The sequence below is a fragment of the Leopardus geoffroyi genome, chromosome A1, assembly GCF_018350155.1.
Source record: "Leopardus geoffroyi isolate Oge1 chromosome A1, O.geoffroyi_Oge1_pat1.0, whole genome shotgun sequence".
In the NCBI taxonomy this organism is placed as follows: Eukaryota; Metazoa; Chordata; class Mammalia; order Carnivora; family Felidae; genus Leopardus; species Leopardus geoffroyi.
Genome location: NC_059326.1, coordinates 121,145,567 through 121,164,130, shown reverse-complemented (window position 1 = coordinate 121,164,130; position 18,564 = coordinate 121,145,567). Strand labels below are relative to the sequence as shown.

Sequence of the window (18,564 nt, the reverse complement as noted above, 5' to 3'; positions counted from 1 at the left end):
CATATTTGATAGCTGTCACTATTCTTGGCCGGTACGGCATTGCCTGAGAACATTCTCATTTCTTTCTGATCTCATCAGATAGTACTTTGAGAAAAATAATGTAATAACTAGCTCAAGGCAAAGTGACACTGTGTTAAGTTTGTTATATATCCCCCAACTCATTCTTCCTTTGCTCTGGGGCCCTTCAGGGCTGCTTCCTTCCCCACACCTTCTCCCAGCTTCCTCTCATTCAAACACAAAATTCAACCAAGTAAATCTGAAGATCTAATTCACTTTATTCAGCAAGTTGTGAATCAAGCAGCATCTCATCTAGCAAGTTAGAGGGGAGTCCTGAGGAGTTGTATAAAATGGAAGGGTGGGGGGTGGGACCAGGAAGTTAAAGCAAAACTAACTAACCAACTAACTAGTCCTGGTCACTTTCCCTTAGGAGAAGAGCAGCCTCTGGTCTTCTGCAAATCCTCTCATCTTCCTTTGGGGAATGGAGAAGGCCCAAGTGCTTATTCCTGGTGCTAATCAGAACATTCCTGACTGACCGGTTAAAATTTACATTTCCCAGGGAGGTTGAAAGGCAATGGGGTTAAGTATTAAGCCCCAGTTCGGTTACTTGGCCTAAATGATGCCATTTTTGGGCTTGTGGTTTTCTCTTTCACACCCTCTACCCATTCCAACCCTCGTGTACCTTATGGTGCACACCTTCTTCTTCCCTCTGAGAAGTTTGTGGGAAGGGAGAAGATTTGGTAAACTTACTCACATTGAGGTGTCATGTGTGACCACTTAGCTGCCTAAGTTATACTTCACCTGACATTCTTTCTGTGTGCCTTTGGTTTTATGATTTTTATTCTCTGTATTATGATCAGAACTGTCCTTCAGTAATTTCTGGTCTTTCGTCTGGCAAGAGATCAGTCTTTTAAAATTAGTCTTCCCAGACAGGAAATATCTTAAATAGACTCTTTTAAAATGAATGCCATTAATTGCTACTGCTATGACAAAGAAAATTTCCCCTTTTGTACTAACATTGTAAGGTGAATTGGCCTTAAAGGATGCAATTTTGCCAAACAAACAAAATGAATAAAATTCTTATTGGATTTCTAAACAATGAAGATGAAAAGGATGAAAACAGAGAATTGAAAATATAAATGTGTTAGGCAGCTCACCTTTCAAAGTCTCAGAAGCTGGGTGGATTTGGAGATGGAAAACAACCTGACAATAAAGCGTTCGTTTTTCTTTTCTTTTTTTCTTCTGGCATATGAACTCATAACGGCTAAATTTGTCTTCCACATCAGATTAGTCAGGAGTCTCCATTAAAAGTGACAGAAACCTCAACTCACATTAAGGTAAGCGCAAAAGGAGATTGACCGGAAGGATCCTAGAGAAGCTGAGAAAATTCAAGAAGGAGCTTCAGGAAACAGGGCAGCTGGTGGTGCTCAGGCCAGAACTGGAGATCGGGCGCCCCCAGACTTAGTCTTCATCTTTCATCTCTGCCTGTTTGTGCCTGGTGATGTGGGGTCAAGTAGATGTCCAAGTCGTGACTCCCAGTACCTGTGAATGGGACCTCATTTGGAAAGAGGATTTTAGCAGATGATCAAGCTGAGATAATATGTTAGTTCTGTAGGGCTGCCATAACAAAGTACCCCAGACTGGGTGACTTACACTTCCACAATTTATTTTCAAAATGTTTTGATGGCTCAACGTCTAGGATCAGGGTGTTGACAGGCTTCAAATGGTCCTTCAAAATGGTCCTCTCTTTTTACCCAGTAACTACCCTCTAGGACTCTATTTTTAAAAAGCAATAAAACATGCTGATACAAATTTACTTACAAGGATTTGCATGACATCAGTAGTTATAAAAAATAATGTAAAAAAATAATTTTTTTTTTAAACATTTTTTTTTTCAGCGTTTATTTATTTTTGGGACAGAGAGAGACAGAGCATGAACGGGGGAGGGGCAGAGAGAGAGGGAGACACAGAATCGGAAACAGGCTCCAGGCTCTGAGCCATCAGCCCAGAGCCTGATGCGGGGCTCGAACTCACGGACCGCGAGATCGTGACCTGGCTGAAGTCGGACGCTTAACCGACTGCGCCACCCAGGCGCCCCATAAAAAACATAATTTAAAATGATGGTTCATTCATATAATATATGATTTTATAATCATATAATATGATTAATATCATTAAAATCACATTTTTGAAGGTAATGTTCTCCATTTGTTAGAGAACATGAAAGAGGGATATAAAATCATATATATTAGTTCTCCCAATGTTAGCAAAAAGCGGGGAAGTATGTTTCTTCTGAGGCCTCTCTCCTTGGCTGACAGATGGGGGTGTCTTTTCCCTCTGTCTTCACATGGTCTTCCCTCTGTTCAGGTCTATGTCCTGATCTCCTCCTGTTTTAATAAGGACCCTCATCATAATGGATTAGGGCCCACCTGTATATCCTCATTTTACCTTAACTATCTATTTAAAGGCCTAATCTCCAAATACAGTGCCATTGTGAGCTACTGGGGTTAGGGCTTAACATATCAATTTTGAGAGGAGCATATTTCAACTCTTAACAGATGAGGTCATTAGGGTGGGTCTTAATCCAATGATTGGTATCCTTATAAAAAATGGAAATCTGGACACGGACAGACAAGCATAGAGTGCAGATGATGTGAAGCCATAGGCAGCACACCGTCCACACGTAAAGGGATGCTGGGGGCTCTCAGGAGCCAGACAAGAGGCTTAAACAGATTGTCTCCCTCAGCCCTCAGAAGGACCCGACTCTGCCAACGCTTTGATTTCAGACTTGCAGGCTCCAGAGCTGGGAGACAGTACACCTCTGGGTAAGCCTCCCAGTTCATGGTACTTTGTTTTGGCAGTCCTGGGAAATGAATACATCTGGCTTAATTTCCTTTTATAGTCAGGTGGGCTTTCTCCATGGTGGTGTGCAGTATAGCACTGACACATCATCCTTGGCCCCTCTCTCACATCCCACTTCTGGTCTTTCAGCACACTTTGCATCTCTACCTTCACAAAGGATCCAGAATCTGAAAATTCCCTCAGTACCTCCATGATCAGTCATCACCGCTTGTACACGTTACAACGATGGCCTCCTAACTGGTTTCCTTCTCCCGCTTGCCTCCCCAAGGTCACTGCTTCATAATTACTAGCCAGAATGGTTCTGTGAAAACAGAGTTCTGTTCATGTCACTGCCCAGTTCAAAGTTCTCAATGTCTCATGCAGAGAAAGAGCTAACATCTTCACAATGGCTTACAAGACTCTGTGTGACCTTGTTGCTGATCCTTGTTGCTCTTCTGACCCTATCTTCCAGGACTCTGCTCCAGCCACACTGGCCTCTTCCCAGTTCTCCAGCTATCTCAGGGCCTGCTAACTGACCAGTCCGCTGCCTGGAATGACTGTCCCCCAAATAAGAGCATGACTTGCTCCCTCTCTTCTTTCAACTCTTCTACTTAAATGTCAGTTTGCCAGGGAGTTCTACCCTGCTGCCCCACCCCCACTTATCATCCTTCTTCTCTACCTTATTTTTTCTCTTTGGTACCCATATTTACCTGTTTAATACTAGATGTTTTACATATTTCTCTCTCTCGCATTGGAATGTGATAGACCTTCTAAGGTAACATGTAGGATGCTGTGATGACCTAGTAGCTCCTTGCCCTGAAATATTTCCTCTCTGTCTGATTAAAGTTTATCAACTTTTTTTTAAAGTTTATTTTATTTAGTTATTTTGAGGTGGGGGGGGCAGAGAGAGAGAGAGAGAGAGAGAGAGAATAATAAGCAGGCTCTGTGCTCTCAGTGCAGAGCCTGACCTGGGGCTCAAACCCATGAATGGTGACATCATGACCTGAGCTGAAAACAAGAGTCGGATGGATGCTCAACCAACTGAGCCACCCAGGTGCCCCTAAAGTTCTTGAACTTCTTGAAACTGTCTGATCACTGTCATCTTGAAGTGAGGGAAGAGAAGTCTGGCTCAGTGATGCCACAGGTATTACTTTACCCTGACACGATGAACTTGTTCTGAGATTTTTGCCTTGTTCTCCGTGCAAATTCCTGCTTTGTACCCTGGTTCTGGTGACTGGTTCTGTTGCCTGTCCTGAGTCTCTAGTTCACGTATGAAATCTCAGGGAAGTAAAAGGGAATTTAGAAATAATCTTGGTCCTCTTGGTCACTTTGTTGAGGTGCAGCTACAGGAAGGAACTTGCTCAAGGTCATATTCTCTGTTAAGTATTCATGAATTTATTGAACATATACTATGTGCTAGATATTTTGCTAGGCACTTGTGAGATAATAGAAAATATTAGTGTCTGCTTCCCCTCCCCCTCCACCCACTCCTTGCTCTCCCCTCCACTCTTTTCCTGTCACAGAGTTCCTAAAATCCCTTGTAATGTCCTAGATGGTAAAAGTACTAGGAGCATCTTTTGTTCTAATAATTGTTTAAAACATTTTTTTATTATATATTATATATTTTTTTAATAACAACATTTTTTTTCATGTTTATTTATTTTTGAGAGAGAGAAAGAGAGACAGAGCATGAGCAGGGGAGTGGCAGAGAGAGAGACACACACAGAATCAAAGCAGGCTCCAGGCTCTGTGCCGTCAGCACAGAGCTCGACGCAGGGCTTGAACTCACGAACTGAGAGATCGTGACCTGAGCCGAAGTTGGACGCTTAACTGACTGAGCCACCCAGGTGCCCCAACTAATACTTGGTTTTTGACCCTGGTTCCTGACACCAAGCTTCTAAACTTTTGAAATTTTCTGGGCAGTAGGAGTGTCTTTTGTTCTAGTGAAGTGACCTTGGGTGTGCTCCTGGATGGGGTTGGTCACCAGAAACACCAAACCATGATTAGAAGCTCGGAATATCCAGCCCCATACCCCGTTCTCCAGAGAGGGGAGAGGATCAGGAGTTAATGATCAGTCATGCCTACATGATGCCCCCACAAAATTCCCAAAAGTATGGGTTTTGGAGAGTTTCTGGGTTGGCGAACACATGGAGGTACTGGAGGGTGGTCCATTTGTGTTCCTTCCCACCTACCTTGTCCTATGCGTCTCTCCCACCTGGGCGCCCATCTGTGTCCTTTATCATATACTCTTATAATAAACTGGTCAACAGCTGGTGAACTGTTTCCCTGACTCCCGTGAACTCTTCTAGCAGTACATCAAACTGACAAAGAGGTCATGGGAACCTGTGACTTACAGCCCATTGGTCAGAAGCAAAGGTAACAACCTGAACTTGTTCTTGGCACCTGAAGTGGTATGGGGGGCAGGCAGTCTTGTAGGACAGAGCCCTTAACCTGTGGGATCTGGCACTGTCTCCAGATAGATAGTATCAGAATTGAGTTCAGTTGAACAAACCCCCAGCTGGTGTCACAGAATTGCGTGGTGTGGGGGAACCCTACATGCCTGGTGTCAGAAGTGTTGTGAGTGTGGTAGTAGTGTGAGAATAAAGGAGGCACACAGGAGGAGGACAGAGGTTTTCCGCCTCAGCACTAGATAGGGAAGAGTGAATAACACACAGTTCCTTCTAGGCTGGAGACCCTCATAGTTCAGTGGAGAATTTCTGTAAACAGACAATTATAAGATTGGATAAAAAAGATCAGTGATGGATCTTTCCGCCTCAGCACTAGATAGGGAAGAGTGAATAACACACAGTTCCTTCTAAGCTGGAGACCCTCATAGTTCAGTGGAGAATTTCTGTAAACCGACAATTATAAGATTGGATAAAAAAGACTAGTGATGGTCAAGATGGTCAGAAGAGGACAGCGGACCAACATCAAGAGGGTGAGAAAAGCAAAGAGGGGACAGGGTGAGGGGAGAGGGTCAGGGCTGAAGTGTCTGTCCACTTAAAACTTCACGTCATTTGTAAAGAGCCAGTCATCCACCCCTTCCCTCAAAGTGTGGTGCGTGTCCACCAGGTTCAAACCTCTGTGCCTTGCCTTGAAGATACAAACATGAGTTTGGTATCTCAAAGACCAAAGGAGGAACTTGGGAGGTTTGCAAATTTCCAAACTCCAGTCTCTGACTAGGTAAAAGCCACCCAATTTCAAAGCAATGGGAATTCGTTTTATAGTTCCTTCTCTCTTCCTTGGGGACATAGCAAGTGACGCTGTCATTGTGCAAACTGGCTGGGACTCTGAGGCACGAGATTACATGGCAGTAGCCTCCCTTGTCAAGCGTGGCCTGCGTTTCCACGTTCAGAGCACCCTGATGTCCTTGGAGTGGGCAGGTGGCCTTTGTTCTTGCACAAGTCACTCAGACAACCAGCCTAGTTAAAGCCAACAGGTGCCCAGTCCTTTAACCTTTCAGGACACAGGCTTGGCCTTTTGTGATCAGCTAATCAGGAGTTGGCAAGCAACTGCCCAAGGATACCTTCTGGAAGAAAGCAGCTGTCAGAGTGGAGTCGGAGGCTAGTTGGAATGGGTGCATGGCCCAGCCTGTCAGGAGGCTTCTGTTTCACACCCAGTCTGGCGGTAGAGGCAGGTAAGGGTTACCATAAACTCCACAAGTAAATTCTCTCTCTATTGTGGGCCTCGGTAGTCCCCCAGGGAGACTGGTATTTGTTTTTTCTATAAGAAGGGGTTCGTGATATAGTAGCATTGCTTTCTACATAACATTCAATAGTTTTTTTTTTTTTTTTTTTAATATTTTCTGGGGTGCCTGGGTGGCTCAGTCGGTTGAACGTCCGACTTCGGCTCAGGTCATGATCTCGCAGTTTGTGGGTTCAAGCCCCACGTCAGGCTCTGTGCTGGTGGCTCAGAGCCTGGAGCCTGCTTCGGATTCTGTGTCTCCTTCTCTCTCTGCCCCTCCCCCACTCACACTCTTTCTCTCTCTCCTTCAAAAGTAAATAAACATTAAATAAAAAAATTAAAAAATATATATATATTTAAAGATTATTCATCTTGAGAAAGCATGCATACAAAGTTGAGCATGAGTAGGGGAGGGGCAGAGGGAGAGCAAGAGAGAATCCCAAGCAGGCTCCACCCTCAGCATGGAGCCTGACACGGGGGCTCAGTCTCGAGAACGGTGAGATCATAACCTGAGCTGAAATCAAGAGTCGGATGCTTAACCGATGAAGCCACCCAGGTACTGCCATACATTCAACTTTTAAGGGCTTTGACATCTAACCCTCCACCCCACGCCTGATAAGTAATTCAAGGAGACATTACTCTGAGGTTTAGTAAGTTGGGGGATTAAGGATTGACTAGTGAATTTAGCAATTTTGCCATTGGTGGCCTTGCCAACAGTAGTTTCAGTGAACTGGAAAGGTCCCAAATTGATTGGAATGGGTTCAAGAGATTGATTATAGGCAACTCTTCGGAAGAGCAAAAACAGACCAGAGAATTGGGATAGATCAGGAGGATGGTATGGGGTTAAGAGTGGATTTTTTTAAAAATGGAAGAAATCACAATGTATGTATCTGTGCTGGTTGGAATGATCCAGTAGAGGCAAAAGTGATGATGTGAGAAAGGGGGGGGGGGAGGTATGGCTAGAGAGATGTCCCTGAACAACAAAGAGGGCAGGAACTTTTTAGTGATGCGGTACAGCTGTGTAGGTCAAGTTTTCCTTGACCCTCTCAGGGTCCCTGGCTGAGTCTGAAAACCTGACACAGACAGATTAGCAGAAGAAAAGCATACACATTGATTTACTGTAAGTTTATGGGACATGGGCACCTTCATACGGAAATGAAGACCTGTAGAAATGGTTATACCTGAGGGTTTTGCACAAGGTTTGATGAAGAGGGAGCAGGACTGTAGAAATATCATAGGACAAAGGGTATAAAGTAAGTGTAGTCACTGTGGGGAAACTTGGCAAGGCCTGTTTGTGTGCATTCTTCTGGGTAGCACTCCCATCCTGGAGAGAAGGATGCTACTTTCCTTCTGGTATACAAAGGACATTTCTCACAAGAGGATCTTATGATGTGCTTCGGGAGAGAAGGCGAGGGGAATGTCAGAGAACTTCCTGCTCCTGCCATTTCCCCAAACTCCATCAGCTTAAGATACTCAGTATGCCAAACTGCCGTATTTTGGGCTACTGAGCTCTGAATCCTACTAGCTGGATCTTAAGCACAGATATTATTAAATATTAAATTATATAAATTTACAATTAAATGAACTATATTTAAAAAGGTAATAAGTATTCCAAACCCAGCCCTTCCGAATTGCATTACAGTCACCATTAACTTTATTTATTTATTTATTTATTTATTTATTTATTTATTTATTTAAATGTTTATTTATTTTGAGAGAGAGAGAGAGAGAGCATGAGGGCGGGGCCAGAGAGAGAGAGGGAGAGAGAGGATCTTAAGCAGGCTACACACCCAGCATGGAGCCCAACACGGGGCTCAATCCCATGACCCTGGGATCATGACTTGAGCTGAAATCAAGTTGGTTGCTTAACTGTCTGAACCACCTGGGGGCCCCTCACCATGATCTTTAAAGAAGGATTTTTTTGAGTATAGTTGACACAGTGTTACATTAGTGTCATGTGTACAACATAGTGATTTAACTTCTCCATACCTTATGCTATGCTCATCACAAGTGTAGCTATCATTTGCCACCATACATTATTGTTACAATATCATTGACTATATTCCCTGTGCTGTACCTTTTATTACCGTGACTTACTCATTCCTTAACTGGAAGCCTAGATCTCCCATTCCCCTTCATCCATTTTGCCCATCCCACCCCCACCCACCCACCCCCACTTTGCTCTGGCAACCATCAATTGGTTCTTTGTATTTATAGGTCTGATTCTGCTTTTTTAATTTGTTTATTTATTTTTGTTTAGATTACACAATGAGTGAAATTATATAATTGTCTTTCTCAGTCTGACTTATTTCACTTAGCATAATACTCTGTAGGTCCATCCATGTTGTCTCAAATGCCACAATCTCATTTTTTTTTTTTTATGGCTGCATGATATCCCTGTGTGTGTGTGTGTGTGTGTGTGTACACGGCACATCTTCCTTATCCATTTGTCTATTGATGCACGCTTAGGTTGCCTCCTTATATTGGCCATTATAAATAATGCTGCAATAAACATAGGGTGCATATATCTTTCTGAGTTAGTGTTTTCATTTTGTTTGAGTAAATACCCAATAGTGGAATTATTGGATCATTTGGTATTTCTTTTTAATGTATGTTTATTTATTTATTTGAGAGAGAGAGAAAGACAGAGGGTGAGCAAGGGGAGGGGCAGAGAGAGAGGGAGACAGAATTCAAAGCAGGCTCCAGGCTCTGAGCTGACAGCACAGAGCCCATTGTGGTGCTCCAACTCACAAACTGTGAGATCGTGACCTGAGCTGAAGTCAGATGCTCAACAGACTGAGCCACCCAGGCCCCCCAATATGGTATTTCTATTTTTAATTTTTTGAGGAACCTCCACACTGCTTTCCACAGCAGCTGCACCCATTCCCGTTCCCACCAACAGTGTACGTACCATGCTGTTTTGATTACTATAGCTTTGTAGTAGATCTCGAAATCTGGAATTGTGATACCTCCAGGCTCGTTCTTATTTATCACGCTTGCATTGGCTCCATTAACTATGTTCTTGCATTTATGTCTACTACATGTGGATTGTGGAAATGCCACACAGTAGTGCCTTCCTGCACTTGTCTTCCTAACCCCATGTTTTGTGACATCACATTGCTAGTTTGAAGTTGGCCGTGGTGGGAGTATTTACCCAGCAGAAACTGCAATTGTTAGCAGTCATGGCCTTGTCTGGGTTGTTTTTTAATGTTTATTTATTTTTTGAAAGAGAGAGAGAAAGAGAGAGAGAGAGAGAGGGAGAGAGAGAAAGAGTGATCGGGGGAGAGGCAGAGAGAGAGAGTGAGTCACAGAATCCAAAACAGGCTCCAGGCTCTGAGATGTCAGCACAGAGTCCAATGCAGGGCAAGACAACAAGATCACGACCTGAGACGACTGACGACTGATGACTGAGCCACCCAGGGGTCCCTGGTGTTTTTTTTTTTTTTAAAGGAGAGCTGTTGGTTATCCATTTGCTAGCCCACTGCTGGATTCAGTGGTCAAGTGGAGAAACTGGCCCTAAACTAAGTGCTGGCAGTTCACACACAAGAATAGGAGAGAGAGGCGCCTGGATGGGCCCAGTCAGTTAAGAGTCAAACTCTTGATCTCAGCTCAGGTTTTTTTTCTTTTTTTCTTTTTTTCTTTTTTCTTTTTTTTTTTTTGTCAGCTCCGGTCTTGATCTCAGGGTCATGAGTTCAAGCCCTGTGTTTTTGCTGGGAGTGGAGCCTACTTAAAACGAAACAAAACAAAAAGTAGGAGAGAAGGCAGGGCATTTGGACAGGTGGGTAGATGTGGTAGAGGCAAGTTTCCTATTTAGTAAGTGAAAAAGGAAGCAAGGTAGTCGCCTGAGAATAAGGTTGGGAAGTGTTGGGGGTTTGAGGTGAGAAGACTGTGGGACAGTTAGTGGATTAGAGAAATGGAGGGTTTTTTTTTTTTTTTTTTTTTTTTTGTCCAGCACCATTAAAAGGCCCCTGGAGGTTAGTGGTTATGAACTTGAAAGGAGGCCTGTTACATTGGGTGTAGATTTGCCTCCAGTCTCTTGCAGGGGTGGGAGTGAAGCTGTGAGTAATGGAGAGCTGGATTTACCCAAGTGTAAGATTTGTAACACCAGTATGACTGTGCGTGTCGGTGGCCAGCGAGATTATAAATTTATAAATGTCAGAGTCACCACCTCAGAGACCTTCCTCATTCATGCTAGCTAACATCGGGCCCCAGTCCCATAACCTTAATCCCTTATCCTGTCTGTTTTCCTATTTTGTTCATTGTGTGTTACATAGCCGGGCTCACTCATCCCACCTGACAGCAGGGACCATGCCTGCCACAGTGCTTGGCGCGGAGTAGCTTTCCAGGAATATGTTGACTAACTTATTGAGTAAGTGGATTCACTTGCTCGTTCTTGCAAAATCTGTACAGGTCAGTGAAAAGCGGTCATATTCTTTTCGTGCGTCTTTGTAGCAACAAAGGCTTCATGGTGTTTCAACTTTAAGCAGCATAGGAATTTCCTTACAGCGCCGGACGTGCCAAGCCACCGTTATTTCCCGAACACTCGATACGGGCAATTTTTACCGAATTTGAGACCCAATTTACAGCTTTTGAGGCGGCTGCCGGGATCGTGTGAGTCACGCAGTCTCTGACCTTTGTCACACCAGACTCAGCAACACGGAGGGGGGTTAGATTACAAGCCAATCTCAGAGGGCGGGTGGTTGTTTCCGTATTTATGATCCTTTTCTTAGGGCTGCTGAGTGCGAGGCTCAGGGGCGGGACGGCACCGGAGCTCAGGGCCAGGCCGCGGGGCGCGGAGCGGTGGGGTCACGGGCCCTGCAGGCAGGGCGGGCCGCTTCAGGTGCGCGCGGGCCCCAAGCCGCCGCAGCTGCGCCCCCCCTCCCCCCGCCGCCCACAAACCGCGGGGCGGAAGGGGGCGGGGCGCGACCGCCTGTCCGTTCCTCCGGGGGGGACAATAAAGTTTCGAAAGTTTGAAAAGGCAGGGGGAAAAAAAAAAAAAAAAAACCCTCGCCCCTTCGGCGGGGCGGGTGTGGACGCCTGCGGCCCGGGGCGAGCCCGGCGCCCGGCACGCGGGGATGGGGGTCACGGTGGACGTGCGCCAGGTGTACAAGTACCCCTTCGAGCAGGTGGTCGCCAGCTTCCTCCGAAAGGTACCCGCCCACTCCGGCCCGGACGCGCGGGCACCCGGGAGCCCTGGCCCAGCCGTCCGCGCTCGGGGAGCCCGGCCCTGTCCGGGCCCCCCCGCCCCGACCCCCCGCGGGAGTCCCCCCCCCCCTCCCCTTCTCGCGCTCCAGCTGCGGGGTTCGCCTCGGGATATGCAGGGCGGGGGTGGGAGTGGATTTCCTCGAGGGCTCCCCTTCGTGGTGCGCGGCGCCACGTTCACACCCTGTCCCGGAGTGGCAGGGAACGCAAGTTCTGGAGCCTGCTTGAGGCTGCACAGGACTTGTGGATGTTTCTAGTACCTCATGGACCCCTTAAAAGCTAGTGGGGACCGTGGAAGCCATCACCCTAGGTTTCCTAGCATTGTGGCTCTATCATCCCAGTGGAGGTGGCTGTGGGACTTGGGGCAGATTGCTTACCCTCTCTGTGCCTTGGTTTTGTGATCTGTGAAATGGGGACATAATAGTACTAAGTGAAAGGGTTAGTTGCGAGGACTCAAGTGAGATAATTCATGTAAAGTCACTGATGGAAGGCCTCTAAAGTGTTGTAGTTGTTTGTGCTGCTCTAACTCCACCCCAGTCTCGGTGTTCAGTGGCCCTCTTTTCTCAGGGCTCCTCCGAGGACTGTGCTCATGGTAATAGAAGGGGAAATTTCGTTGAGAAGTTGAAAGCACCCAGGCCAGGGAGCTGGGACTCCTGGACTCTTGTCTGTCTCTGCCTTTAGTTCCTTCACTTGGTCAAGCGTCTCTTCTCTTCAGACGCAGTTTCTGCTTCTAAGAGTGTTGTATCAGAAGATATTTTAGGTTCCCCTTCAGCTTTCATGTTCTTAGACAAGGTTTGCCAGACTTGTAACTTGCCTTGGGTAGCAGCCACCAAGCAGTGCACTCCTTATACAACCCACAAGCCATCAAAGGGAGATAAGGGGAGAGGAAGTTAAATTTTTTTTAAATTAGTGTTTGTTTATTTTTGAGAGAGTGCGCGTGCAGGACAGCGGGGGTGGGGGTGGGGGTGCTGTGTGCAGATACAGAATCTGAAGCAGGCTCCAGGCCCTGAGCTTTCAGCACAGAGCTCAACCCTGGGCTTGGATGCATGAATGACAAGATCATGACCTGAGCTGAAGTCAGTCGCTCAATGGAGTGAGCCACCCAGGTCCCGAGGAAGTTAATTTTTTAAGTGATAAGACCTGACCTTCACATGAGGTGGTGATACAGTCCGGGACCCAAGCCAAGGATTGTAGGACTCTGGGTAACATGGTGTTGCCATAGAAGTCTTTTTTGGGGGAGAATGTCAGCTTGTTGATAGATCTTCAGTATCTAGAATAGTGCCTAGCAGCTAGTAGGTGCTCACTAAAAATCGGATAACTGATGAATGACTAAATGAATGAAAGCTTGAATTGTGGATCTAGTGTAGACTTTGCCTTAGGCCAGACTTCTGGGCCCAAAAGAGAAACAGCCAACTCTCCATTAAAAAAAAAAAAAAAAAAAAAAAAAAATATATATATATATATATATATATATATATATATATATATGTTTATTTACTTTTGAGAGAGAGGGAGACACAGAATCTCAAACAGGCTCCAGGCTCCGAGGTGTCAGCACAGAGCCTGAAGCGGGGCTCAAACCCACAAACTGTGAGATCATGACCTGAGCCGAAGTCAGACACTCAACCGACTGAGCCACCCAGGCACCCCAACAACTCTCCATTTTTTCTTAGGAAGTTGGGAGTGTGGATTCTCTAATGCCACTGCTCCCTTGGAATGCCTTCTGGATTGCACTCCTCAGGAGCTGATCTTTGCCTTGTCAGACCTGGAAGGGCACTTGATCCAGATCAAAATCATTGACTATCTTCTCCAGCATTGGATAGTTACTGCTGCACATCTCTTTTTCTCTCATTAGACTCATGCCTGCAGAAGCACATAGCACAATGGCATGCTCTCTTTTAGAGAGTATTGTTCATGTGGTCATGCTTCTGGGCTAAAAGCTTTTCTTCTTTGTACTGGGCTCGGTGCTAGGACACAACAGATAGACCCTCTTTTCGTGGGGCTGATGGTGTCTAGTAAGTGAGGCTGATGTTAATAAATGGCCAACAGATGAATACATACTTAAAATTGATGATATGTATTTACAGGGAAAGTTTATGTTACTGGGACCAAATATAGCGGGGAAGGCCTGCTAAGGTCCCGCAGGGTGGCCATGAGGAAAGGCTTTGTCAAACAAATGGCCTGTGTGAAATGATGGCTGATGTGTGAGTAGGACTTTCTCAGGCAAGAAGAGAGGGGGAGGAAGTGCTTTCATACATTATCGTATTTACCTCTTCCAGCAGCTGCAAGCAGTTAGGACTGACTTCTATTTCATTACGTAGAAAACCTGAGATTCAGAGGATTTGAGAATCTTTTCCAAGTTCCCATGGTCAGCAGCTGGGAGAGCCAAGATTTCAGCACATCTGAATCCTAAGTCTACACCCCTAGTCCCCCAGGCTGTGCTGCCTTCCACATAATAGGCATCCCGATGATTAGTGAGGGGATAAAATGTTCCAGAATCATCTTTGCTGTGCTCTTTATCCAATTTCAGTTTTCTTCTGTCTATTCTCAGGACTTATTTTATCTTGGTGGACCCGTTGTGCCTGATGCAGGGGTATAGCTTTGATGTGTGGTACAGTGAGAGAATATAGTGTCTCAGGTTTCTGTTGCTATGTAACAAATCACCCCTGTGATGCAGTGGATTAAAGCAGTGGTAGACCTTTCATTCTCATAATTCTGTTGACTGGGCTCAGCTGGGTGGTTTTTGTGTGCCAGTGTCTTCTAGCTGAAGTCACTTAGCTGCATTCAGTTACAGTGTGGAAGATTGCTTGTAAAAAACTTGGCAAAGTGCCTGGCACATAGTAAATAAGGCCTGAGGAGGATATTTTGGAAGGTAGGGTTTCAGGGAAAGGAGAACATTTTCAGAAAAGACCTAGCAGTGGAATGATGTAAGCACTGCAGATGATACTACACTTCCATTCTTTTTTTTTTTAATTTATTTTTAAAAAATATTTATTTATTTTAAAGAGAGAGAGAGAGAGAGAGAGAGAGAGAGAGAGTGCGAGCAGGGGAGGGGCAGAGAGAGAGGGAGACACAGGATCTAAGGCAGGCTCCAGGCTCTGAGTTGTCAACACAGAGCTCAGTGCAGGGCTTGAACTCATGGACTGTGAGATCATGACCTGAGCCAAAGTCAGACGCTCAACCGGCTCAGCCACGCCTGAGCCCCATACACTTCCATTCTTTCTATTCACAAAGCACTCCTTCAGAGAGTGCCGTAGAGATCCCTGGAAGGGGCTACGTGAGTCACTAAATTATGAGATGTCAATAAATCCGTTTGCTGTGAGAATTTTCGCCTTACATTACTTGAAGCCATGAACTGGAAGTCAGTAGATGGATGGCCATCATTGTGCCTTCCCCTTTAAAAGCAGTTTTTGGGTGGCCTAGGGACACAGTTTTCACCAGTCTGTATCGGGCGCTAGTGCAAATTAAGAAGAGGTATCATCTAAAGGCAGAGAAACATAAATATATGACTTCACTCATAGGTGGAATTTAAGAAACACAACAATGAAGACAGAGGAAGGGAAGGAAAAATAAGAGAAAGAGAGGGAGGCACACCGCAAGATACTCTTAATTACAGAGAACAAACTGAGTGTTGCTGGAGGGGTGTGGGGATGGTCTAAATGGGTGATGGGCATTAAGGAGGGCACTTGTTGGGATGAGCACTGGGTGTCATATGTAAGTGATGAATCACTAAATTAGATTCCTGAAACCATTATTATACTCTATGTTAACTAACTTGGATTTAGATAAAATCGAAAAAAAAGAAAGAAAGAGGCACCATCTTAGTGGTCGACCCCATGAGCTCCCAGTAAATGGGGCTAGTGGAAAGTAAATGGGGGCATTTATGCAAATTAGCAAGAATGGCTGTTAACCAATCAGGCTCTTGGGGTAGCCATAGAAATTGAGTAGGGCTGAGTGGGAGTTCCTGGCAAAGCTTTATTGGGTTGGCGCCAGCAGAAGGGAGACAGCACAGGGTCTGTAGGCTGGGTTCCCAAGGAGAGGTCTGGGAGGGTTTTAAGGAGGCCTAGGCTGAAAAGGGTGATGTCCAAATGTGTAGGGGTGGGTTTTTCTTTTGTTCTGTTTTTTTTTTTTTTGGGGGGGGGTGGCTTGTGCACTTAAAGGTCAATGCTTCTTGCTTCTTCTTGAGTTGCATGTCTAATTAGCGTGTTAAGTTCCTATCCCTGGGTGATTTTTAGTATTATAATAAGGGGAAAACTCAGTGGAAATTCATCACTGGGTCTATGTTGGCTCAGGTGGTTGGGTTTTCACAGGGGAGTGTCCATTCCTTTTGGTGCTGGAAAGTTAGCACAGTGTCTGAACTGGATCAGACTCGTTGAAAACTGGGTCATGGGGGCTTGTTTGGAGCTTGGGGCTTCTGGCATTTGGCCTTAGTTTCTGATGGCAAGCAGCACCTGCAGGCATTACTAGAAGACTGGGTTATTGTGGCTTGTTAGCCATTTCCTGGGTGTGGGGGCCCAAGTCTGGTGCCTGTTCTGTCTCAGCACTCCTTCCTCTAGGTGGCTGTAGCCCTGTGCCCACCGGCCTGCTAGATTGGAAGACCTTGTGCAGTGAGCAACATGCACAACTCTATACAGCAAACCTGCTGTCTTAATTTCATATCTGTGAAACAGCAATTCCATGTACCTTACCACCTCTCTCCTAGGAGTGTTGTGAGGATCAAATGTGTAACAGTCTGACGAGCATTAGCTTTTTATAAGTGTAAGATAGTAAGAATGATCTTTTTGGCTAAACATACTTTTATATTTCTTTTAGTCTGTATGTATTTTTTTTCAAAGGAAGGCTCTTGGCAGAAGGGACAATCATATGAGGATCTCTGGGAAGCATTTAATCTGATTTTTCACAATGGTATGTTTGAAGCTGCTTCAGCACTGAGAATGTTCTATTTTAAATAGAGTCTACTGATCTACGTCTTTTGGTATGTTAGGACTTGCCTTCCAAGTTATAATATACTACTATTTTTAAAACCTGAGGAATGTTTGCTCTTCTTACACCTGCCTGTTGGATACCACAGGCAAAATATTAGCTACATGCTTTCAAAGCTGAGTGGTACCTTGAAAACAAACACCGCAGAGTACTCTTTGTTCATGGAATATAGTGTTTCCCAATGAACTCTTATGTAGGTATGCTATGAAGCCCAAAATGGTTTATTTATCAGATGCTAAACTGTAGTTTCCATGAGGTATATCGTCAGTGTGCCTGACAGTGTGTTTTGGTTTCTTTATTTGTATGATCTCTTACCTTTCTAGGTCTTATCACTTATAGCTGTTTCCTTTCCTTTATTTAAAACCAGCTACAAAGAGAACACAAAGTTGCATGGATGAGTGTAGCAGTCTAGAAGCTCACTCATCTCTAACAAGCTCACGCCAGTCTGTTTACTGAGCTTGTGTTCACCAGCTAGATTCAAACGCTTGTTCAGTTTTGTCTATTTGAAACTTAAAGTTATTAAAAAGGACCCAGAGGGCCTTTGTGTTGACTGGATTTTCTTGTTTATTCTCAAATAAGGCCAGAGACATTAAGAGTTTTTTGTACTATAGAGTTGTTCAGGTTAATTTTCTTTCTGTGCTGTAGGGCAAAGAATCATTGTGAATAGAGTGTGAGGTTCATGGGCTTACACTCTACCATTTATTCCTCATGCATCACAAGCACCCAAAGAGATCCTGGAACATAGTAGGTGCTCACCAAATCCTTGCTGAGTGGATAAGGAAATGCACTATTCAGGAATTTGGCCCTATGTGATTTCACACTGAAGTTGTTGTGGGTCTCAGTAACATGTCCTTACTTAGGGTATTGTAATAAAATGGACAGATCAAAATGATTTCTTTGCTTCAACACAGCGGCCTCGGGTTTTATTTATTCTCGCCAGGAGCCTGATTTGCTGAACAAATGGTTTGAGTGTTTACCCTTACACTCATAAAGGCGATTTATGAATGGCTATTTCCATTTAGAGTAGAAAGTTGATTGGGCAATTAATAATGTTTCCATTTCTGATCCTGTCTTTTCTCCCTTGCATATCTGACACTTAGTTGTGTAGAACATCTCTTCCTGCAGAGCTCCTGAAATACTTGGGGTAAACCCATATTTCCAAAATCCATGTTTTGATGAATGATAAGCCTTGTTTAACATAATGGTTGTTTATCTATTTACTTACGCTGTAATAGTCTTTCTTTTATCTTCCTATCCTCAATTCTCCTAGAAGAAGATTAGGTACGACACGAAGCAGAATGGTGCAAACGGGAAGAGTACGGGCTCTGACATCAGCCGGGGGGACCGAGTGCTTCTAGCTGTGTGAGTTTGGGCAAGTCAGCTCTTTTTCTATGCCTCGGTTTCCTCATCTCCAGAGTAAGATAATAGTCACTGTCTTCTGGAATTGTTGGGGGAAATTAAGAGGATAACGCACATAGTTGCATGCATTGGCACACAGTAGGTGCTTTTGAAGTACAGTACTTGTTAAAAATCTTGAGAGTAATACTAACAATAATAATTTCTTACATTTATTCCATGAACCTGAAAATAAAAAGCTGAGAGGAGTAGTCTGCAGAAACCTTTACCAACTTGGAGTAATAAAGTGAAGAAAGAACAGGAATAAAGGTGCACATTTGAATTCTGACTTGGTTTTTAAATGTTATTTAAATCATAAACTGTACTTGGAAACTTATCTATTGGTGGTTGTGGCTTAATAAGTTTATAAAAGGTAGGATGATTCTTAACTATTAAAGTACTGGTAGTAAAACTTTTCCTAGGTCTACTAATGGACACTTATAGTAAGTTTGTGCATCTTTT

General features: G+C 44.6%; 1 protein-coding gene across 6 annotated transcripts in view; it reads left to right on the top strand.

Moving 5' to 3' along the window:
• Positions 1-11,504: 11,504 nt before the first annotated feature.
• Positions 11,505-18,564, top strand: part of PRELID2 (PRELI domain containing 2) — a 195,390-nt gene continuing 188,330 nt past the window's right edge. Inside the window, exons 1-3 of one of the 6 annotated variants that reach the window (XM_045492550.1) lie at positions 11,540-11,672; positions 17,978-18,069; positions 18,303-18,372. Coding sequence is in view for 1 of the 6 variants with exons in the window: in XM_045492536.1 (XP_045348492.1) it covers positions 11,598-11,672 (75 nt within the window). In the remaining 5 variants the exon portion in view is untranslated. Of the gene's footprint in view, positions 11,673-17,977; positions 18,070-18,302; positions 18,373-18,564 lie in introns of all 6 variants that reach the window. The other 5 variants (XM_045492558.1, XM_045492566.1, XM_045492576.1 and 2 more) reach the window with 5 other exon arrangements.